We start from the raw sequence: 25,618 nt of genomic DNA on the forward strand, positions 1-25,618 counted from the left end.
CTACCCAAAGGTCCATAAGACCTGATCCCAAAACCTTGCCCTTTCCAGACCCATGAGCCCTGTTATCTATGAAACTGCTCTCTGATATTTTACTTAGACACAGCCAGTGATGGCCTAAAGCTAATGATCTTTTCAATTTACCTAGGTATATATATCAGTTTGACCAAAATACCACTCACCTGCCCAAAATTTCTAGAAGTTCTGCAATTCCATTATGGTGCTCAGTCTCGTAGATAAACCTAGGAAAGAAAACAAAAAAGTCCATTCTCTCAGACTGGGAGACCATTTATGACTGCTGATGGCCACTTTACATGAGCTGGGTTCACAAATCTCACCCTCACATTCCACCCGTGCAGCTCTGCAAATATCACTTTCATGACTGCACACATGCCCTCAAAGTCCACCAAATGAATCAAACATTTTCCATTTATTCCAGATGGAAATTTTATTAGCTAAAACAGAGCTGTGTCAAAGAAACCCTTGCTGAACATTAGTTAGTGGAAAATCTGACTGCCTTTGGTCCTGAAAGCTTCAACAACATCAGGACACAAGAATTAAGGTGTAGCTCAATTCTGATATAGGAGAAAAGCCTAGGCCAGCTGCCTCATCTTAATTATTGGGAATGCAACAAAACTCATTTCAAGAGCAATAAGGAACTTAAGCTAATGCCACTCAAGTATTGAGTGAGCAAGGCTGATAGGCCACAGGAGTGGGGAGATACCACCATGCCCGGGGACAGATTAGCTGAAAGGAGACAGCAATTGAAATGGAGGCTCTGAAGAAATAGTAAGCAATGAAGTGGTAGGGATGGAGGGATTAAGAGGGGCTGCCAAGTGGACAGTCCAAGGAGATATGGAATAAGGATGTGAGGGTACGATAGGGGAGGGGAAAAATATCAAAGTAAGTAAGAGTAGAGGCTGGAAAAAGAGAGTTTTGAATCTTTAAACAATGGTAACTTTACCTAACTGGAATCAGTGAACCTGAAGTCATATGAGAAAGTATTCTCTGCAAATTAACATGCAGTCACAACAGCTCAAGGGTGCAGACATTACTACGAGGAGGGGAAAATGTAAGAGATGCAATCATAAGGAACACTGTCGAATGTGTAACTGATGACATGAAGTCTCATGTAAACATGTCAAACATCTCTCTAAACTCGAATGAATAGAATCCTGATTGATCTAGTATTTCTTCATGGGGTGGCACGGTGACTCAGTGGTTAGCACTGCTGCCTCAGGTTCCCAGGTTCAATTCCAGCATTGGGTGACTGTCTGTGTGAAGTTTGCACATTCCCCCAGTGTCTGCGTGGGTTTTCTCCGGGTGCTCCAGTTTCCTCTCACACTCCAAAAATGTGCACGTTAGGTGAATTGGCTTTGCTAAATTGCCCATAGTGCATTAGTGAGGGGGAAAGGGGACTGGATGGTTTATTCTTCGGAGGGTCGGTGTGGACTTGTTGGGCCAAAGGGCCTGTTTCCACACTGTAGGGAATCTAACATATCATGGCTGCCATTCCAGGAATGGTCTGGGAAACCTTATTTGCACACTCTTTAGTCAGAGCATCCGTTCACAGAGGAGACCAACACTGCACATGATACTCCAGGCATGGCCTCACCAAGGTCACACACAATTGCATCAATACATCCCTGTTCCTGTACTTGAATCATCTTGCTGTGAAAGCCAACATACCATTTGCTGCCTTCACCACCTGCATGGTTATTTTCAGCAACTGATTAACAAGGATACCCAGGCTTTGTTGCAACTCCCCCTTTTCCAGTCCATCTCCACTCAGATAATAATCTGCCTTCTTGATTTTGCTGCCAAAGTGGGCAACCTCACATTTATCCACATACATCATCTGACATGTATTTGGACAATCGCTCAACTTTCCAAATCACACTGAACCATCTCTGCATTGCCCTTACAGTTCAGCCAGTTTGGTTTCATCTGCAAACTTGGAAATACCATATTTAGCTCCCTCATTTAAATCATTAAATACACACACATTGTAAATAGCTGGAGTCATAGTACTGATTCCTGTGGTACTGAAGCAGATACCGACTGCCATTCAATAAAACACCCATTTCTTAGTAATCCGAGTTTCCTGTGCGAACCAGTTCTACCACCGCCACCACCACCACCACCACCACCACCAAACCTTGCACCCCCCCTCCCATATGCTTTAATTTTACATGCTAATTTCTTAGGTGGGGTCTTTTTGAAAGATTTCTGACAGCTTTGACTGGCTCCCCCTCATCGATTCTGCTAGTTACACACTTAAAAAATGCAAAGATTTGTCAAGTGATTTCCCTTTCATAAATCTATGTGGATTCTGCTCAAATCTGCCACTGTTTTCCCAAGTGCTCTGCTTTAAATCATATATAATGGAGTCTTGTATTTTTCCTGCCTACTGACATTAGGTTAACTGGTCTGGAATTCCCTCTTTTATCTCAACCCCCTTTTTAAAACAATGGAGTCACATTATCTACACACCAATTCACAGGAACTGTTCCAGAATCCATAAATGCATCCACTATTTCTGGGGCCACTTCCTTAACTACTCCAAAATGAAGATGATCAGATTCAGGGAATGTATCAGCTAGCTTTTCCATCTAACTCCCCAACATCATTTCCCAATTTATATCAAATTCCTTCAGTTCCTCTTTCTCATTTGACCTGGTGCTCCCCAATATTTATGATACATTTGCACCCTCCTTTTTGTAGGCAGAACCCAGATATGTATTTAGACTCATATAGTGCAAATTCCTGATGAAGGACTTTTGCCCGAAATGTTGATTTTCCTGCTCCTCAGATGCTGCCTGATTTGCTGTGCTTTTCCAACACTACTGATTTCCAGCATCTGCAGTCCTCACTTGCGCCTCATATAGTACAAATATAGACCCTCCTGTCCAACCATCCCATACCAAACAATCTCAAACTAAACTAGTCCCACCTGCCTGCTAACGGCCCACATTCCTCCAAACCTTTCAGATTCATCCAAATGTCTTTTAAACATTGTTACTGTGTCCTCATCCACCACTTCCTCAGGAAGTTTATTCTACATGTGAACCACACTTATAAAACATTTGCTTCTCATGTCTTTTATAAAATCTCTCTCCTCTCATCTTAAATATGTGCTCCTTGGTCTTGAAATTCCCCCTCCTAGGGAAAAGACATCTACCATTAACACGGTCTATAACCTCTCATTATTTTATAAACCTCTAAGGTCACCTCTCAACCTCCCACGCTCCAGTGTAAAAAAAGTCCCAGCCTTTCTTCAGAACTTAAACCTTCTATAGCCGGCAACGTCCCTGATAAGTCTCTTCTGAACCCCCTCTAGCTTACCTTTCCAGGTGACCAGAACTGTTTAGTTGGTCCACCATCTGTTCCCCATTATAATTTACCCTGTTTCTGACTAGAAGGGATTTAAATGTGCCTTTGCTAATCTTCTGTTCTTCAAAGACATAAAGCTTTCAGAATCAGTTTGTACATTTCCCTGTAAGTTTACTCTCATACACCACTTTAAGCAGCAGTTTTTTTTAAGATTAGATTAGTTACAGTGTGGAAACAGGCCCTTCGGCCCAATAAGTCCACACCAACCTGCTGAAGCGCAAACCACCCAGACCCATTCCCCTACATTTACCCCTTCACCTAACACTACAGGCAACTTAGCATGGCCAATTCACCTAACCTGCACATTTTTTTTGGAATGTGGGAGGAAACCAGAGCACCCAAAGGAAACCCACGCAGACATGGGGAGAATGTGCAAACTCCACACAGTCAGTCACCTGAGGCAGGAATTGAACCCAGGTCTCTGGTGCTGTGAGGTAGCAGCGCTAACCACTGTGCCACCATGCCGCCCACTTCCAAGACATTGAAGCAGTCCACGTCCAAATCCTGCAAAACCTGGATGACATTCAGGCTTGGGCTAACAAATTGCAAGGAATATTCACACCACAGAAGTGCCAAACAATGGCTAGCTCCAAAAAGACAGAATCTAACAACATGACATTCAATAACATAAGCATTGCTGAAAACATCACTAATAGCATCCTTGGAGTTGCTATTGATCAACATTAAAACTGGACTAGACATATAAATACTGCCACCAAGAGCAGGCCAAAGCAAGAAATTCTGCTGCGAGTAACTCACCAAACTTCTTAAAGCCTGTCTACCATTTGCAAAGCACAAGTCTTATTTGTGGAATACTTCCTGCTTGCATGGATGGTTGATGTTCCATCAACACTTAAAAAGCCCTCCTGATGAAGGGCTTATGCTCGAAACGTCGAATTTCCTATTCCTTGGATGCTGCCTGACCTGCTGTGCTTTAACCAGCAACACATTTTCAACTGTGATCTCCAGCATCTGCAGACCTCATTTTTTACTTAAAAAGCTCAGTCAACATTATCCAGGAAAAAGCATCCCGTTTGCAAACTTCAACAATCAGTTCCTTCACCAATGATACAATTGGCAGCAGTGTATCCATCAACAAAATGTGCTGTTGCAACTCTCAAAACAGATTATACCATTTCCTGCATTAATCCTCAGGTGTTCCTGAATAAATGTTAGATACAATTACCTGTAAAAGATGTTATTTATTTGTCTCCGGATATACGCCCGCAAGCCCAGAAACTTGCCGTAGATCCTATGAAGGATAGTCTTGAGGAAATCTCTTTCCCTTGGATCTTCACTATCAAACAATTCCAACAGCTGTGAGAAGAAATAGAAACAAAACCAGTCACAATTGTTTGACTTGTACTCTTTGCAAGTGAGTGCTATGTGCACATGAAGAAACCAACAGTCTGTATTGTCAAATGTACATTGAACCATTTTACAGAATGTTAGTTCCACTAACATTTCTATGAATAATGTATTTTGATTCAATTTTAGCCACTTGAATGAAAAGGTTTGACAGATTAACCCGCAGCATTCAATACCAAAGTCAGAAGTGATTACAAACTATCTTTACAAGGACAATAAATTAATAAACTTACAACACTATCTTCAAATTGGGAATAGTCCAATTTAGCAAAATTAAAACAGACTTGCTCAGTCATTGTCTGCACACTTAAGCATGCATATTGGACTGAAGTATATTTACATACAGGCAAAACATTTTGTGCTAATTATTACAGAACAAATTACTTTAGTGTTCAATATTTAAAAAGTCATGCTATATTGAGACTTCATATTATGAAAACACCTTACTCCCAAAACTTTGATGGTCAGCTATTGTCTTGACCGATGATCCTTTCCCCTCATGAAGGGGAAAGGTGGCTGAAGCCCTACAATTCATTTCCATAGTTAAAATTTAGAGGCACCAGAAACCACATCTTACAAACACAAATAACTCAATGCATCATCTTGTCACACAACTGAAGCTTTTGCTTTCTCAAGGCAAGCGATGTAGGGTCAACTCACCGACAGGACAAATTTCTGGTCGACATACTTTTTGGCTACATTTGGTTGAAAATCAGCACACTCCAAAAACCTCAGGAAAAACTCGTAGACAAGCTGGAAAGAGGAGGGGCAGCAGTTAAAACACATCAGCCTTTTAGTTGCTTGAGAGAAATTAAAATTCTCAAATGAATGCTTTAAGAACATGAATAACTTGATATATACAAATTATCTTTGCACTAAATAGCCTTCAGCCTATGTAGAAAGTGCCAATTATATTGAGACAAGGCTTTTTCTGACTTGTGCAAGAAGGTTAAGGATTGTCCAGGAACAGAATACTTTCCCATCTCCGAAAATATGAATGACTTCGTGTGGTCCTGCCAGGGAGATTTGGATAAAAAAATTATACTTACTCTAAACCACACGCAAATCTAATGATTATGGTCTAGATTGATCAATTTTATTAAACTTGTCAGCTGGCAAAGGACAGATCACTTGCTCTCCCATCAGTTTGGATTGCATACGAGCAATGGCACCAGCAATATTAAATAGCAATGTGTAAATATAGAAATTGACAGAAGTAGTATCAATGCTAAAACTCTTAAATCAAATGCTACTTTACAAGAATACTTTTACATGTAACGTGCACATTAGCAACTTCCAAATGTCTTCCACTGTTCTGAAGAAACCCACCTCCAATTTTGCTTTATAATGCCACACATCCATGACCTGCAATACTGGACATACCTGGAGATGTGGCCAGGCTGCTTCCAGTGTAGGTTCATCTTCCTCTGGATCAAATTCGGCTCCAGTGGGGTTAGATGATGGTGGTAATGTCCTGAACAGGTTTATTGAAAACTGGAGAGAAAAGGCACGGGGAGCAAGGCAAAGAGAAAATACAACATACCAAATTAGCAAATGCTCAATTGGGGCAAGGCCAAATCTTCCACCAGCAAGTTATGGTAAAACCCATTATCAGATCAGGAACTTGACTAACTTATACAGAATGATTTCTTGGATAGCACCATGATTGTCAGGATTCCTAACATAGCAACAGGAAGACAATGCCTGCTTAAATCGTTCTTACATCTTTGAGCAAGCAATAATGTGGGTCCTGCTGATCTCACACAATAAACTCAAAAAAGGTCACCATGAAATAGTTACATTTAATCAATTTATACAAGAGATACTTCACTGACAGCAAACTACACTCAACAGCAGAGTGGCCATCAATGGAAGTAAAACTGAACTAGGCCAAATAAGGGCCGCATGATGTCTCAGCGGTTAACATTGCTGCCTCACAGCACCAAGGATCCAGGTTCGATTCCAGCTTTGGGCGACTGTCTGTGGAGTTTGCACATTCTCCCCATGTCTGCATGGGTTTCCTCCCACAATCCAAAGATGTGCAGGTGAGGTGAATTAGCCATGCTAAATTGCCCATAGTGTTCAGAGATGTGTAGACTAGGGGCATTAGTCAGGGAAAAATGTACAGCAATAGGGTTGGGGAATGGGTCTGGGTGGGGTACTCTTCAGAGGGTCAGTGTAGACTCATTGGGCTAAATGGCCAGTTTCCACATTGTAGGGCTTCTATGGTAATGAAAGGCTCCATGTGGAGACACTGATGTTCACTTACATTAATAATTTAAAACTGTAATTTCTATCTTTAAATTCAAAACCATGAGATTAGCATATTCACTAGTTTGTCGACACTGAGATGAAAGAGAAATCTGGGTAATATGAAGCACTGGTCCTCATAACTCATTTTAAAACTGAATTAAGGCATTTAAAAGTTGAAGCAAGCTATTTGCATAATCAGGAAATGATGCTCATCTTCTAGGCATACCGAAATAAGGAGTCCCTGTTAAAACGTAACAATATTTCACCTTTAATGCACTCTCTCTATCTGTTCTCAGCACATAGAAGTTGAGGTGCAGTCTCACCAAGGCCTGGTACAGCTAGAGTAAGACTGTCTTATTCCTATTCTTAAACCCTCTTGCAATCCATAACATTTGGGTTCCTAACCGTTTTCTGCACCTGTCCATTTACCTTCAACGTCCAGGATGACAGAACACCCTTTAGACATTGATAGGAGAGACAGAATGACAAACTATTATTTACATGGGAAAACAAAGTAGTCAACTTTATATTTATTGAAATAAAAACCAGAAGAACTGTGAATGCTGGAGAACAGAAACAAAAACAGCGGAAAAATAAACTGTGGATGCTGGAGAAGCTCAGCACTCCATTCTAAGGAAGGGACACGGGATCCGAAACTTCAACTCTGATTTCTTTCCACAGGTGCTGCCAGATCTGCTGAGCCACTTCAGTGATTTCAGTTTTTGTTTTGTATTTATCCATATCATTCTGGAACTGTCATGCTTTTCTCCACTCACTCAACTTGTCTAAATTACTCTGAAACTTTCGTTACCATCTCAAGATAGTGAGAGTCTATGTTTCATATCATCAGCAAATGAAAACATTAACATAAAATTGTTCACATGTTGTGAAGTATATTGAGTGTCTTCAGTTCCAAATTTATTCAAGTTTATGACATAAATTTAAACTAATTCTGCAGCTCTTCAATTCTGGAGGATACAAATGTAATACCACAGGGATCAGTGCTTCATCAACCATATGATAAAGGGCCATAAGATCATAAAATATAGGAGCACAACTAGGCCATTCAATTAACCTAAGTCTGCTCCACCATTCAGTGAAATCCTGGCTGATCTGGTAATCTTCAACTCCACTTTCCTACTATTTCTTCTAACATGAACTTCATGAACTTAAACGATTAAAAATGTGCCTCCCCCAGTCTTGAAAACACTTAATAGTAAATCTCAAAAATCCTCTACAGTAAAGAATTTCACACATTCACTACCCTCCGAAGAAACATCCCCTCATCTGGGACTTAAACTGGTTACCCCTTATTGAATTTATGCTCTCTCGACTTGCTACAAGGGGAAAACAATCTTTCCTCATCTACCTGTTAAGATTCTTACGAGACTGGCATGTTGACTCTTTCTTTTAAACCCACAGGAGTACAGACTCAACCAACTAAATCCTCTCATCAGATAGACCCTCCACACCCAGAATCAGCCAAGCAAACCTTCTCTGGTTTGCCTCCAATCTCAGAAAATCACAGTACTTCAGGTCGAGAGCAGAAATTGCAGAAGAAACTCAGTGGGTTGGACAGCATCTGAGAGAAAAAAGCAGAATTAAATGTTTCAAGTCCAGGGATACTTTGTCAGAACGTTCCAACATCCACAGTTCTTGCTTTTATGATCACATTCTAGTGGTTGCCTACTAGTACCTTGTATAGTTTTAGCAAAATGTCACTACTTTTATCCCTTTGAAAGAAAGACTTGAAAAGCGTGGAGCTGGAAAAGCACAGCAGGTCAGACAGCGTCTGAGGAGTAGGAGTCAACGTTTTGGGCATAAGCCCTTCATCAGTAATGTGGAGGGGGAAGGGGGGGGGGGGGGGGGAGAGATAAATAGGGAATGTGGCTGGGCTTGGGAGGGGGTTGGATCTACAAAACCAATAGTTGGATGCAGGTGGGGGATAATAGTGATAAGTCGGTGGGAAGGGTGGAGCGGATAGATGAAACAGAAGGTGGACAGGTAGGACAGGTCAAGAAGGTGGTGCCGAGTAGGAGGAGCATTGGATCCAGGATGAGATGGGAAGAGGGGAGATTTGAAAACTGGTGAAGTCAATGCTGATGCTGAGTGTTGAAGAGTCCCAGGGCAGAGGAGGAGGCATTCTTCCTCCAGTTGTTGGGTGGCTTGGATTTGGTGGTGGCAGCGGCAGCCCAGGACTTCCAGGTCTTTGAGAGGAGTGGGAGGGGGCAGTTGAATGGGTCGGCTGGGTTGATTGGCGTGTGTGTCTGAGAAGTCCCCTGAAATGCCCTGTAAATTGGTGACCTATCTTTCCCAATGTAGAGGAGACCACATCGAGAGCAACAGACACAGTCGATGAGATGGGTGGACGTGCGTGAAAATCTCTGTTGGACGTGAAAAGATCCTTTGGGGCCTTAGGTGGAGGTGTGGGCGCAGGTTTTACACCCTCTCTGGCAGCAAGGGGAGTTACTGACAGTATACTTAATGAGGGAGTCACAAGAGGGAATGGTTGCTGTGGAACTCAGATAGGGGTGCGGAGCGAAATATATCTCTGGTGGTGGGGTCTGATTGTAGATGGTGGAAATGGTGGAGCATGATCCGCTGTATCCAGAGGTTAGTGGGATGGAAGGGGTGGTGGGAGGAGGAAGGTTCAAGGGCAGAGATGCGGTAAGTGGAGGGGATGTGCTGGAGGGAGTGATTGATCACATGGGAGAGGAAAGTGCAGTTCCTGAAATAGGATGCCAATGGAATGTCTTGTGAGTGGAATTGCTCCTCCTGGGCGAGGGGGAGGAATTGGGAGCAAGGGATCGTGTTTTTCAGGAAGGGGAGGGGAGGGTGCAAAAGCCAACATTACATGCCTATTACTCAACGAACTTTTGGATGCTTGTGATTCTTGGAAAGCAACTCCAACTTCCCATTGTTGAGTAGTTTTCTGCAGAGTTTCCCTGTTCAAACTGACTTGAGTCCAAAGCCCCATATTTTCCAACATTATATTCATCTGCCAGATTTTAACTCTCCAACCCACCCGTACCCTCAGTATCATCCTCATGAGCTGCCATCCCAATCATTTGAATGTAATCTGCAAATTTGGCACGAGTACATTAGATTTCCTTATTCAAATCATTGGTATTTATTGTAATTAATTGTGACACCACTATTGATCCCTATGGCACACTAGTTACAGGTTGCCATCCTGAAAATGTCCCCCTTACCCCAACTCTCTCGTACTGGTTTGTTGATCCTCCAGACATGTTAATATATTACCAGGAAAAGAGTGAAGGTAGCAGGGTGGTTGTTATGGGAGACTTTAACTTCCCAGATATTGACTGGGAGAGCTATAGCTCGAGTTCATTAGATGGGTCGGTGTTTGTCCAATGTGTGCAGGAGGGTTTCCTGACACAATATGTAGACAGGCCAACAAGAGGTGAGGCTATACTGGATTTGGTTCTAGGTAATGAACCAGGCCAGGTGTTAGACTTGGAGGTAGGTGAGCACTTCGGGGACAGTGACCACAACTCGGTGACTTTTACTTTAGTGATGGAGAGGGATAAGTGTGCGCCGCAGGGCAAGAGTTATAGCTGGGGGCAGGGAAATTATGATGCAGTGAGGCATGACTTAGGATGTGTGGATTGGAAAAACAGGCTTCAAGAGAAGAACACTAATGAGATGTGGGGATTGTTCAAGGAGCAGCTACGACGTGTCCTCGAAAAGTATGTACCAGTCAGGCATGGTGTAAAGGGCCTTGTGAGGCAGCCGTGGTTTAGTAAGGAATTGGAATCCCTTGTGAAAGGGAAGAAGGCGGCATATGTAAAGATGAGGCGTGAAGGTTCAGTTGGGGCGATTGAGAGTTATAAGGTAGCCAGGAAGGATCTAAAGAGAGAGCTAAGAGCAGCGAGAAGGGGACATGAGAAGTCTTTAGCTGGTAGGATTAGGGAAAACCCAAAGGCTTTCTATAGGTATGTCAGGAATAAAAGGATGACTAGGGTAGGTATCGGTCCAGTCAAGGATAGTAGTGGAAAGTTGTGTGTGGAGGCGGAGGAGATTGGAGAGACACTAAATCAATACTTTTCATCAGTATTCACTCAGGAACAGGACACTGTTGCTGACGTGAATATGGAGTCACAAATGATTAGAATGGATGGCCTGGAAATATGCAGGGAAGAGGTTCTGGGAATATTGGAGAGGATGAAAATAGATAAGTCTCCTGGGCCTGATGGCATTTACCCTAGGATCCTATGGGAAGCTAGGGAGGAGATAGCAGAGCCATTGGCCTGGATTTTTATGTCGTCATTGTCAACGGGAATAGTACCAGAGGACTGGAGGATAGCGAATGTGGTCCCCTTGTTCAAGAAAGGGAGTAGGGATAGCCCTAGTAACTATAGGCCAGTGAGTCTGACTTCAGTGGTGGGCAAAGTCTTAGAGAGAATGGTAAGGGATAAGATTTATGAACATCTGGATAGGAATAACGTGATCAGGGATAGCCAGCATGGTTTTGTGAAGGGCAGGTCGTGCCTCACAAACCTTATTGAGTTCTTTGAGAAGGTGACTAAGGAAGTGGACGAGGGTAAAGCAGTAGATGTTGTGTATATGGATTTTAGTAAGGCGTTCGATAAGGTTCCCCATGGTAGGCTAATGCTAAAACTACGGAGGTATGGCATTGAGGATACATTAGAGGTTTGGATTAGGAATTGGCTGGCTGGAAGGAGACAGAGGGTAGTAGTTGATGGACTAAGTTCATCTTGGAGCGCAGTTACTAGCGGTGTACCACAAGGATCTGTTTTGGGACCATTGCTTTTTGTTATCTTTATAAATGATCTAGAGGAAGGGCTTGAAAGCTGGGTAAGCAAGTTTGCGGATGACACAAAAGTCGGTGGAGTTGTGGATAGTGAGGAAGGAAGTGGTAGGTTACAGCGGGATATAGATAAGTTGCAGAGCTGGGCAGAAAGGTGGCAAATGGAATTCAATGTAGCTAAGTGTGAAGTCATTCACTTTGGTAGGAGTAACAAGATGATGGATTACTGGGCTAATGGTAGGCTACTTGGTAGTGTGGATGAGCAGAGGGATCTTGGTGTCCATGTACACATATCTCTGAAAGTTGCCACCCAGGTAAATAGTGCTGTGAGGAAGGCATATGGTGTACTGGGCTTTATTGGTAGAGGAATTGAGTTCCGGAGTCCTGAGGTCATGTTGCAACTGTATAAGACTCTGGTGCGGCCTCATCTGGAGTATTGTGTGCAGTTTTGGTCGCCATACTATAGGAAGGATGTGGAGGCATTGGAACGAGTGCAGAGGAGGTTTACCAGGATGTTGCCTGGAATGGTAGGAAAATCTTATGAGGAAAGGCTGAGGCACTTGGGGCTGTTCTCATTGGAGAAGAGAAGGTTTAGGGGAGATTTGATAGAGGTGTATAAGATGATTAGGGGATTAGATAGGGTCGACACGGAGAACCTTTTACCGCTAATGGAGTCAGGTGTTACTAGGGGACACAGCTTTAAATTAAGGGGTGGTAGGTATAGGACAGATGTTAGGGGTAGATTCTTTACACAGCGGGTTGTGAGTTCATGGAATGCCCTGCCAGTAGCAGTGGTGAACTCTCCTTCTTTATGGTCATTTAAGCGGGCATTGGATAGGCATTTGGAAGTTATTGGGCTAGTGTAGGTTAGGTAGGATTCGGTCGGCGCAACATCGACGGCCGAAGGGCCTGTACTGCGCTGTATCTTTCTATGTTCTATGTTCTACCTCCAATAACATGGTCTCTTAAACTTATTTGATAGCCTTACATATGGTACCTTCTCAAATGTCTTTTGGAAATCAAGATATATAACATCTACTGCTTCCCCTTTATCAATCTTGCTTGTTACCTTTCTAAGAGTTCGAGCAAATTTGTTCGGCATGATTTCCCTTCACAAAGTCATGCTGACTCTGCTTGATCATATTCTGCATTTAAAAGTGCTTTGCTATTATTTTTTTTTTTACAGACAAACATTTTCCCAAATATTAGCATTAAGTTAATTGGCCTATTGTTACGTATTCTTTTCTCTTCTTCCTTTTTTTACACAAAAAGGTGTTACATTGACAGTTTCTGAAATCTCTGGATGCTTTCCAAAATCTAAGGAGTCCTAGAAGATTACTACCAGGGCATTCACTCCTTTTGTATCCACTTGGTTTACCATCAGAGGATCCAACCCCATCAGATCGAGAAGACTTTCAGTCTTTAGCCCCATTAGTTTCTCTTTGGTGAGTGATTTGGTATATTTCCTATTCTCCTTTATTATCTAGTAACTTTGGAAAGCCATTTGTCTCCAAGCAATTAGACAAAGCCTCTCCCATTTCCTGGCTTCATTCTCTAAAGGACTATGTTCGCTTTGGCTTCTCTTCCTTTTACGTACTTAGATCTTGCTATCAGTCTTCATATTTCTCACGTGTTTACTCTCAGAGTTGATCTTCTCTTTCCATTCTATGTTTCCTTGCTGACATTTTTTTTTAAAAGAACTTTCCCAGCCTTTGGGCTTACTACTCATTTTTTCCACATTTATGTCTTTTCTTTCAATTTAATGCTGTTCTTAACTTCTCTGGTTAACCATGATGGGTTATCTCCTTCCTAGAATCCTTCTTTCTCACTTGGATACATCTTTGCTGTAAGCCGCGAACCATCTTTTTAAAGATGTCTGCCATTGCTATGTAATGAACCAGACTTTATAAAAGATCTTAAAGTAAGGGAACCCTTAGGTAGTAGCGATCATAAAATGGTAGAGTTCAGTCCGCAGTTTGAAAGAGAGAAGGCAAAATCGGATATAATGGTGTTACAGTTAAATAAAGGTAATTATGAGGGCATGAGAGAGGAACTGACGAAAATAGACTGGAAGCAGAGCCTAGCGGAGAAGGCAGTAGAGCAAAAAGGGCAGGAGTTTGTGGGTATAATTGAGGACACTGTACAGAGGTTCATCCCCAAGAAAATAGATTATCCGGGGAGGGATTAGACAGCCATGGCTGACAAAGGAAGTCAGGAAATGTATTAGAGAGAAAAAGAGATCCTATAAAGTGGGCAAGAGCAGTGGGAAATCAGAAGATTGGGAAGGCTACACAAACAGAGGATAACAAAGAGAGAAATAAGGAAGGAGAGGATCAAATATGAAGGTAGGCTAGCCAGTAATAGTAGAAATGATAGCAAAAGTTTCTTTCAATACATAAGAAACAAACGACAGGCAAAAGTAGACATTGGGCCACTTCAAACTGATGCTGGAAGCCTTGTGATGGGAGATAAGGAAAGAGCTGGAGAACTTAACAAGTACTTTGCGTCAATCTTCACAGTGGAAGACATGAGTAATATCCCAACAATTAAGGGAGTCGGGGGCTGAGTTGAATATGGTTGCCGTTACAAAAGAGAAAGTGCTAGAAAAGCTAAAAGGTCTTAAAATTGATAAATCTTCTGGCCCCGATGAGTTACATCCTAGAGTTCCGAGAGAGGTGGCTGAGGAAATAGCAGAGGCATTGGTTGAGATCTTTCAAAAGTCTCTGGAGTCAGGGAAAGTGCCGGATGATTGGAAGATGGCTGTTGTAACCCCCTTGTTCAAGAAAGAATCAAGACAAAAGATGGAAAGTTATAGGCCAATTAGCCTAACCTCGATTGTTGGTAAAATTCTAGAATCCATCATTAAGGATGAGGTTTCTAAATTCTTGGAAGAGCAGGGTCGGATTAGAACAAGTCAACATGGATTTAGTAAGGGGAGGTCATGTCTGACAAACCTGTTGGAATTCTTTGAAGAGGTGACAAGTAGGTTACACCAGGGAAACCCAGTGGATGTCTATCCAGACTTTCAAAAGGTCTTTGATAAGGTGCCACACAGGAGGCTGCTGAGCAAGGTGAGGGCCCATGGTGTTCGAGGTGAGCTACTCGGGTGGATTGAGGATTGGCTGTCTGACAGAAGGCAGAGAGTTGGGATAAAGGGTTCTTTTTCGGAATGGCAGCCGGTGACAAGCGGTGTCCCGCAGGGTTCAGTGTTGGGGCCGCAGCTGTTCACATTATATATTAATGATCTGGATGAAGGGACTGGGGGCATTCTAGCGAAGTTTGCCAATGATACCAAGTTAGGTGGACAGGCAGGTAGTACTGAGGAAGTGGGGAAGCTGCAGAAGGATCTCGACAGTTTGGGAGAGTGTGTTGCTGGAAAAACGCAGCAGGTCAGGCAGCATCCTTCTTCAGGAATGCCCGAAACGTCGAATCTCCTGTTCCTTGGATGCTGCCTGACCTGCTGCGTTTTTCCAGCAACACATTTTCAGCTCTGATCTCCAGCATCTGCAGACCTCACTTTCTCCTCCAGTTTGGGAGAGTGGTTCAGGAAATGGCTGATGGAATTCAACGTGAGCAAATGCGAGGTCTTGCACTTTGGCAAAAAGAATAAAAGTATAGACTACTTTCTAAACGGTGAGAAAACTCGTAAAGCAAAGTACAAAGGGATCTGGGAGTACTAGTCGAGGATTCTCTAAAGGTAAACATGCAGGTTGAGTCTGTGATTAAGAAAGCGAATGCAATGTTGTCATTTATCTCAAGAGGGTTGGAATATAAAAGCACCATTGTGCTACTGAGACTTTATAAAGCTCTGGTTAGGCCCCATTTGGAGTTCTCTGTCCAGTTTTGATCCCCACACCTCAGGAAGGACATACTGGCACTGGAGCTGGTCCAGCGGCGATTCACACGGATGATCCCTGGAATGGTTGGTCTAGCATACAAGGAACGGCTGAGGATCCTGGGATTGTATTCATTGGAGTTTAGAAGATTAAGGGGAGATTTAATAGAAATTTACAAGATAATACATGGCTTGGAAAGGGTGGACGCTAGGAAATTGTTTCCGTCAGGCGAGGAGACTAGGACCCGTAGAGATAGCCTTAGAATTACAGGGGGTCAATTCAGAACAGAAATGCGGAGACATTTCTTCAGCCAGAATGTGGTGGGCCTGTGGAATTCATTGCCGCAGAGTGCAGTGGAGGCTGGGACAGAGATTGATAAATTCTTGATGTCACAAGGAATTAAGGGTTACGGGGAGAATGCTGGTAAGTGGAGTTGAAATGCCCATCAGCCATGATTGAATGGCGAGTGGACTCGATGGGCCGAATGGCCTTATTTCCACTCCTATGTCTTATGGTCTTATTGTTCTAAACATTACAGCGTAGTATAGGCCCTCGATGTTGCGCCATCCTGTCATACTAATCTGAAGCCCATCCCACCTACACTGCCCCGTCCGACAAAAAAAAGTAGATTACACCTCTTCCCACCCTGCCCCCTGTAAAAACGCCATCTCATATTCCCAATTCCTTCGCCTTTGCCGCATCTGCTCCCGGGGGACCAATTCCAATACTGAACAACCCAGATGGCCTCCTTCTTCAAAGACTGCAATTTCCCCTCAGACGTGGTTGACGATGCTCTCCATCGCATCTCCTCTACTTCCCATTTCTCCGCCCTTGAACCCCGGCACCAGGACAGAACCCCACTGGTCCTTACCCACCACCCCACCAACCTCCAGATACATCGTATCATCCTTCGTCATTTCCGCCAAACAGACCCCACCAAGGATATATTTCCCTCCCCACCCCTATCAGCGTTCCGGAAAGACCACTCCCTCCGCGACTCCCTCGTCAAATCTACCCCCACCTCCACTCCTGGCACCTTCCCCTGCAACCACAAGCAACATAAAACTTGCGCCCACACCTCCCCCCTCACTTCCTTCCAAGGCCCCATGGGATCCCTCCATATCCATCACAAATTCACCTGCATCTCCACACACATCATTTACTGCTTCTGCTGCACCCGATGTAGCCTCCTATACTTTGGAGATACAGGCTGCCTACTTGCAGAACGTTTCAGAGAACACCTCTGGGTTATCCGCACCAACCAACCCAACCACCCCGTGGCTGAACAATTTAACTCCCCCTCCCACTCCGCCAAGGACATGCAGGTCCTTGGCCTTCTCCATCGCCAGACCATGGCAACATGACGGCTGGAGGAAGAGCGCCTCATCTTCCGCCTAGGAACCCACCAACCACAAGGGATGAATGCAGTTTTCTCCAGCTTTCTCATTTCCCCTCCCCCCACCTTTTCTCAGTCCCAACCCTCGGACTCAGCACCGCGTTCTTGACCTGCAATCTTCTTCCTGACCTCTCCGCCCCAACCCCCTCTCCGGCCTATCACCTTCACCTTAACCTCCTTCCACCTATTGTATTCCCAGCTCCCCTCCCCCAAGTCCCTCCTCCCTACCTTTTTATCTTAGCCTGCTTGGCACACCCTCTTCATTCCTGAAGAAGGGCTTATGCCCGAAACATCGATTCTCCTGTTCCTTTGATGCTGCCTGACCTGCTGCGCTTTTCCAGCAACACATTTTTCAGCTCTGATCTCCAGCATCTGCAGACCTCATTTTCTCCCACCTACACTATTCCATGTACATCCATATGCCTGTCCAATGACTATTTAAATGCACTTAAACTTGGCGAATCTACTACTGATGCAGGCAAAGCATTCCATACCGTTACTACTCTCTGAGTAAACAAACTACCTCTGACATCTGCCTTATACCTACCTCCCCTCACTTTAAAGTTGTGTCTCCTCGTGTTTGCCATCCCCATAGTTGGAAAAACGCTCTCCCTGTCCACCCTATCTAACCCTCTGATTATCTTGTATGCCTCTATTAAGTCATCTCTCAACCTTCTTCTCTCTAACGAGAACAGCCTCAAGGCCCTCAGCCTTTCCACCTCAGACATTCCTTCCATACCAGGCAACATCCTAGTAAATCTCCTCTGCACATTTCCAAAGCTTCCACATCCTTCTTATAATGCGGTGACCAGTACTGTACACAATACTCCAAGTGTGGCCGTACCAGAGCTTTGTACAGCTGCAGCATGACCTCCTGGTTCCGGAACTCAATCCCTCTATTAGGAAAGCCAAAACACTGTATGCCTTCTTAACAACCCGGTCAACCTGGGTGGCAACTTTCAGGGATCTGTGTACATGAACACCGAGATCTCTCTGCTCATCTGCACTCTCAAGAATCCTATCTTTCGCCCAGTACTTTGCATTCCGATTACTCCGGCCAAAGTGTATCACCTCACATTTGTCCACATTAAACTCCATTTGCCACCTCTCAGCCCAGCTCTGCATCCTATCTATGTCCCTCTGCAACCTACTACATCCTTTATCACTTTCCACAACTCCACCGACCTTAGTGTCGTCCGCAAATTGACTAACCCACACTTCTAAGCCCTCATCCAGGTCATTTATAAAAATGACGAACAACAGTGGACCCAACACCGACCCTGGGGTACGCCATGAGTAACTGGACACCAAGATGGACGTGTTCCATCAACTACAACCCTCTCTTTTCTTTCAGCAAGCCAATTATTGATCCAAACTGCTATATTTCCCACAATCCCATTCCTCCGCATTTTGTACAATAGCCTACTGTGGGAACCTTATCGAACGCCTTGTTGAAATCCGTATACACCACATCAACCGGTTTACTCCCATCTACCTGTTTGGTCACTTTGTCAAAAAACTCAATAAGATTCGTTAGGCACGACCTACCCTTCACAAAACCGTGCTAACTGTCCCTGATCAGATTATTATTTTCTAGATGTTTATAAATCCTATCTCTTATAACCTTTTCCAACACTTTACTAACAACTGAAGTGAGACTCACTGGTCTGTAATTACCAGGGTTGTCTCTACAACTCTTTTTGAACAAGGGAACATTTGCTATCCTCCAGTCTTCAGGCACTATTCCTGTAGACAATGATGATTTGAAGATCAATGCCAAAGGCTCGGCAATCGATCCTAGGATAGATCTCATCCAGCCCAGGGGACTTGTCTATTTTCACACACTGCAGTATTTCTAATACCTCAACCTTGTGAACCTCAATCTTTTCTAGTCTAGATACAAGTATCTCTATTTCTTCCTCGCCAACATTTTCATTTTCTATAGTGAACATTTAGTGCTTCCCCTAACTCCTCTGACTCCACACACAACTTCCTACTACTATCCTTGATTGGCCCTAATTTAACTCTCGTCATGCTTTTATTCCTGACATACCTATGCCTTAGGGTTAACCCTGATCCTATCTGCCAACAATTTCTCATGTCCCCTCCTGGCTCTTCTGAGCTCTCTTTTTAGGTCTTTCCTGAATTCCTTGTAACCCTCAAGCGCCCTGACTGAGTTTTCACATTTTGTCCTAACATAAGCCTTCTTCTTCTTCTTGACCAGGGATTCCACTTCCTTAGTAAACCGTGGCTCACATGTTCTACATCTTCCTCCCTGCCTGACAGGTACATACTTATCGAGGATACACAGGAGCTTTTCCTTGAATAAGCTCCACATTTTTAGCGTTCTCATCCACTGCTGTTTCCTTCCCCATTCTACGCTTCCTAAATCTTTTCTAATTGCATTGTAATTTCCCTTCCCCCAGCTAATACTCTTGCTGGTGGAGTACACCTATCCCTTTCCATCACTAAAGTAAACCTGACAGAATTGTGATCACTGTCTCCAAAGTGCTCACCTACTTCCAAATCTAACACCTGGCCAGGCTTGTTATCCAGTACTAAATCTAAAGTGGCTGCGCCCCTTGTATGTCTGTCTACATACTGTGTCAGGAAGCCCTCCTGCACACAGTAGACAAAAACCGACCCATCTACAGTACTTGTACTGTAGTAATCCCAGTCAATATTTGGATAGTTGAAGTCCCCCATGACAACTCCCCTGCCTCTCTCACTGCTATCGAGAATCATCTTTGCTATCCTTTCCTCTACATCTCTGGGACTATTCGGAGGTCTACAAAACTCCCAGCATTGTGACTTCTTTGCTGTTTCTAACCTTAACCCATACTACCTCAGTTAACGAGTCCCCAAACATTCTTTCTACAACTGTAACATTGTCCCTGATCAACAATGCCACACCTCCCCCTTTTTTTTAAACCATCTTCTCTGTTCTTACTGAAACATCTAAATCCCAGAACCTGTCCCTGCTCTATCCATGTCTCCGTAATGGCCACAACATCGAAGTCCCAGGTACCAACCCACGCTGCCAGTTCACCCACTTTATTTAGGATGCTCCTCGCATTGAAGTATACACACTTCAATCCAGGTTCTCACTTGCCAGTGTCAGATACTTGTTTTGGGAACTTCTTACTCTCATCCTCTTCTGTACCTGATCTACAATTTTGGTTCCCATCCCCCTACTGAATTAGTTTAAATCCATTCTAATAGCTTTAGCGAATTTCCCAACCAGGATATTGGTACCCCTCTGGTTTAGATGAAGACCATCCTGCTTGTAGAGGTCCCACCTACCCCAGGAAGAGCTCCAATTATCCAAAAACCTGAAACCCTCCCTCCTGCACCATCCCTGTAGCTATGTGTTAGACTTCTTTCTCTCCCTATTCCTCACCTCACTAGCACGTGGCACAGGCAGCAAACTAGAGAAAACAACTCTGCTTGTCCTAGCTCTAAACTTCCATCCTAGCTCCCTGAATTTCTGCCTCAAGTCCCCATCTCTCTTCCGACCTATGTCGTTGGTGCCAATGTGGACCACAAGTTGGGAATGCTCTCCCTCCGCCCGAAGGATCCCAAAAGCACGATCAGAGACATCATGGGCCCTGGCACCCGGGAGGCAACACACCAACCACGAGTCTCTCTCGTCCCCACAGAACTTCCTATCTGTCCCCTAACTATCGAGTCCCCAGTGACTACTGCTCTGCTCCTCTTCCCCCTTCCCTTCTGAGCAGCAGGTGCCTCACTGCTTTCCCCTGGTAAGTCATCCCCACCAACAGTATCCAAAACGGTATACTTATTGTTGAGGGGAATGGCCACAGGGGATCCCTGCACACTGTCTGCCGGTTCCCTTTCTGTCCCCTAACTGTCACCCATCTGTCTTTTTCTTTTAACTTAGGAGTGACTACCTCTCTGTTAGTTCTGTCAATAATCCCCTCTGCCTCCCGAATAATCCGAAGTTCATCCAACTCCAGTTCCTAATGCGGTTTTCGAGGAGCTGGTGTTGGGTGAACTTCCCACAGAAGTAGTCAGCAGGGACACTAGTGGTGACCCTTACTTCTCACATTCTGCAGGAGGAACATTCCACTGCCCTACACTCCATTCCCACTGTTTTAACTCCCAAAGTGACTACTAAAAAATATGATTAGGAAATAAGGTAAATAGTTTATCTTGTCAATCTGGCTCCCACAACTTTTTTTTAGGTTAGAGGAGGATGGGTGGGAGACACTACCTTTGCTTCTGCTGCTAAACTCCTTTTCCAATCCACTCTAGCTATGCCCTCATTATTGTAATTACCATTATTTAAGGGGATTATAGGGAAGGCAATGGCCTAGTGGAATTATTGCTATTAATCCAGAGAACCATATTTGGGTCCAAGCATGGCAGACAGAATTTAAATTCAATAAAAATCTGAAATTGCATGTTTAATAATAACTGCAAAACCATTCTTAATTATCATAAAAGCCCATTTGGTTCACTATTGTTCTTTAAGGATGGATTCATGACTGCCTTCTGGATAGTTAGGGATTGGCCTGGCCAGTGATGCCCACATTGTAGGAATAGCATTAAGACCACCGTCCTCCTTATTGCTGGGAAGATCCTGGCTAGAATGTATGGCTGAATAGCATTGCACCTAACATTGCAGATGAAAACCTCCCAGAGAATCCATTGCAGTTTCAGAGAAAACATAGGCACTGCAGATATGGTATTTGCACTCAGTCAAAGTAGTAAAACATCATATTCAAAATAAAGGCTTGCATATCACTCTTACCCAAACAAGACATTCGATATTGAGAGAAAGAAATTAACTTTTGAAAATTCTCAGACAAACTTTGATCCCACTCAGGTTTAATAATAATCAATACAGACAACACATAACAGCAACCTCTCGAATCGCTCAGAATTGCTCAGAATTTCCAATGATATGAAGAAGGGATGTGTGCTGCCCTGACCTTATTCACCATCACCTTTTACATGATACAAGCAACAGAAGGCCTTACAGATGGAGTTTACTTATGCTTAACTAACAAGGTCTTTTCAATCTTGGGAATCTATAGTTTTACACAAAGACACGAGGGAAAAAAAAACTCAGTGAACCCCAGTCAGACCTGCAGTGTATAACACTTTTTCTGAAACAGCATAACTTTCTAATCTAAAAGTTAGTTTAAAGAAAAGTGAAGTCCTGCATCAGCCTGGAACTTAGCACCCATATCAGGAGAAACAAGCATCCTTATGGAGAGAAACATCCCAAATACTACAAAGCATACAATAAACATGATCTCATTTGATACCAATATAGAGAAGAAAGCAGACAATAAGCCTTCAAAAGCAAATAGGGCCTTTGGCAGTGTCAACAAGTGTGGAGCAATCACAAGCTTAGCATATACCCCAAACTCAAAATAAACAAAATTGTAGTCCCTGCCACTCTACTGCATGGCTCTGAATAATAGGATGCCTTCAAAAGTGCACTGTTCAGTATCGTATCCACAAACATCAATCAGCCAATACAAATAATATCAAGGTCATCCTCTTGCAAAGCTAGCAAGATTGGGCAGATCGATTTGCCATAATGGGTAATAGTAATTTACCAAAACCATGTTGTATGGAGAGCTGATCACTGATACATGGTACGGATGGCTTTGTACAAATGTTTCAAGGACTCACTGTCTGTCAAATATTCAGTGGGAAGCACAGGCCATTGATCATCATGCCTGGAGATGCTACACAAGTGTTTTTTTTTTAAGAAGAATACATGCACAGGATGTGGACATCACTGGCTAGGCCAATATTTGTCTGTTCCTAGTTACCCTTAAGATGTTGCTGAGCTGTCTTTTTAAACTGCTGCGGTCCAGTATGTAGATTCATGATGGCAGTGGGGAGGGAATTCTTGGATTTTGACCCAATGACACTGAAGGAAAAGTGATGTGTTTTTGAGGCAGGATGGTGATTGGCTTGGAGGGGAACTCGCAGGTGGTGGTGTTCCCACATATTGCTGCCCTTATCCTTTAAGATGGTCATAGCCATGGGTTTCGAAGATGCTGTCTAATGGAGCCCTGTTGCATTACTGCTACTACTGAGCAGAACCTGAATGTCTGTTGATATGGTGCCAATCAAGTGTGCTGCTTTGTCTTGGATAGTGTCAAGATAGAGTGTTAGAACTGCACTCATTTAAATAAGTCAGGAATTCCCATCATACTCCTGACTTGTAGATAGTGGACAGGCTTGGGAATTGAGGAGATAAATTATCTGTCGCAATATTCCAAGCCTCTAACTGGTTCTTTTAGTCCTATATTTATGTGGTGAGTTCAGGTCAATGATGATTCCCATGATGTAAATATACGGGGATTCAGGTGAATGTAATGCCATTGAATGTCAAGGGACAATAGTTAGATTCTCTCTTGTCAGAGAAAGTCATTGCCTGGCACTTGGGGCACGAATGTCATTTCCCATTGTCAGCCCAAAGCTTTTGCTGAATCTGGGCATGGATTACTTCATTATCTGAGGAGCCATGAATGGTGCTGAACATTGTGCAATCATCTGACCTTATGATGGAGGGAAGGCCACTGATGAAGGAATAGGGTAAAAAATGAGGTCTGCAGATGCTGGACATCACAGTTGAAAATGTGTTGCTGGTTAAAGCACAGCAGGTCAGGCAGCATCCAAGGAATAGGAAATTCGACGTTTTGGGCATAAGCCCTTCATCAGGAATCAAGATAGGGTTAGGGTTAGGGTGATGAAGGGCTTATGGTCGAAACGTCGAATTTCCTATTCCTTGGATGCTGCCTGACCTGCTGTGCTTTAACCAACAACACATTTTCAACACTGATGAAGGAAGTCAAACATCATACAACACCAGGTTTTATTGGGTTTACTCGAAAACTCTACTTCTCAGAGCACTACTCTGAGAGAGAGGAAGATCTTAGACACAATTTAGAAGGAAAAAATCAAAGGGTTATACAACTCGCATGAATGAACTGAACACACCTAAGTTGGGTCTTAAATCTTTAATCAGTGTGAATGGAGGTGCAAGTTTCGATTGATTAATATGCAAATCCCTAAATGAAGGAGCAGCAGTCCTAAAAGTAGTGTTTTCAAATAAACCCATTGGACAAGAGCCTAATGTCTTTTGATTTTTGACCTTGTCTAACCCAGTCCAATACCAGCACCTCCACATCACTGATGAAATAGTTGAACATAATTGTTCCAGGGATGTGACGTTGAGTAATTCCATAGGAAATCTGATAGATCTCCAACCAGCTTCGGAAGAGCTAGGTATGATTCCAACCAGCAGAATTTTCCTCCGATTCCAGTTTTGTTGGCACTCCTTGATGCCACATATGGTCAAATGAAGTCTTGATACCAAGCGCTGTCACTCTCACCTCACCACTGCAGTCAGAGTTATACAGCACGGAAATAGACTGCTCAGTCCAACTCATCCATGGTGATAAGATATCCTAAATTGATCTAATCCTACTTACCAGCATTTGGCTCATACCTCTCTAAGCCCTTCCTATTGCACCACCCTCTGCGTGAAAAAGTTGCCCCTTAGGTCTCTTTTATATCTTTCCACTATCACCTTAACCCTATGCCCTCTAGTTTAGGACTCCCTGATCCCAAGGAAAAGACTTTGGTTATTTATCCTATACATACCTTATCATAATTTTATAAACCTCGATAAAGGCCAACTGTCAGATCTGAAATTCAGATTTTTTTGTGCATACCTAGACGAAGGCTATAAATGGGGTAATTAAAGGAATTAATCGGCCCTGGTGGGGCTCAAACTGAATTTGAATAAACTGAAGTGTATTGCAAAGCTGTTGCTTGATGGCACCGATGATACATTCCATCACTGTAATGATGATCGAGAATAGACCAATGACAATTGGCTACATTGGATCTGTCCAGCATTGTGTATACTGGTTATACCTGGGCAATTTTCCACTTGATGAGTTAGATACCAAAGTTGTATGTATCATGGAAAAATTTAGCTGGGGGTGCATCAAACTTTGGACTACAATCAGCGCAACAATATTGACAGGGCCTGAAACCATGACATTATCTTACATCTCGAGTCATTTCTTGATATCATGTGAAGGGGTTGAGATTGACTCAGGATATTCTGCTGCAGACCTCTGGAAGAGGCCAAGATGAATCATCCATTCAACACGACTTGCAAATTGTTGCACATGCTTCAGCCTTAACTTTTGCACTAATGTGCTGAGCTTCCCAATTATTGAGGATGGGGATATTTGTGCAGTCTCCTCCTCCAATGAGTTGCTTAATTGTTCCTTGGATGCTACCTGACCGGCTGTGCTTTTCCAGCACCACACTCTTGCCATTCAGAGAAAGACCCATTTATCCCAACACTCTGCTTCCTATCAGTCAGTCAATGCTCTACCTAAACCCCTGGGATCTAATCTTCAGGATCAGTCTTTTATGTTATGTTTTCTTGGTTCTTGACCAAACCAAGGTTGATACCCTAGCATGATGGGGGCGGCTGAGTGGAGAGTATGCTAGGCCATGAGGTTGTAGATTGTGTTGGAACATGATTTTGCTGCTGATGGCCCAAAGCACCATATG

At 43.4% G+C, this 25,618-nt stretch overlaps 1 protein-coding gene across 1 annotated transcript in view; it reads right to left on the minus strand.

Moving 5' to 3' along the window:
• ppp2r5d (protein phosphatase 2, regulatory subunit B', delta) overlaps positions 1-25,618 on the minus strand; it is a 165,258-nt gene that overhangs the window by 78,697 nt on the left and 60,943 nt on the right. Inside the window, exons 5-8 of the mRNA XM_060848039.1 lie at positions 6,142-6,252; positions 5,419-5,511; positions 4,577-4,707; positions 180-239 (exon numbers count right to left, since the gene is read on the minus strand). Coding sequence (XP_060704022.1) covers positions 180-239; positions 4,577-4,707; positions 5,419-5,511; positions 6,142-6,252 — 395 coding nt within the window. The remainder of the gene's footprint in view (positions 1-179; positions 240-4,576; positions 4,708-5,418; positions 5,512-6,141; positions 6,253-25,618) is intronic.

Source organism: Hemiscyllium ocellatum, chromosome 3 (genome assembly GCF_020745735.1).
Source record: "Hemiscyllium ocellatum isolate sHemOce1 chromosome 3, sHemOce1.pat.X.cur, whole genome shotgun sequence".
Taxonomy (NCBI): domain Eukaryota; kingdom Metazoa; phylum Chordata; class Chondrichthyes; order Orectolobiformes; family Hemiscylliidae; genus Hemiscyllium; species Hemiscyllium ocellatum.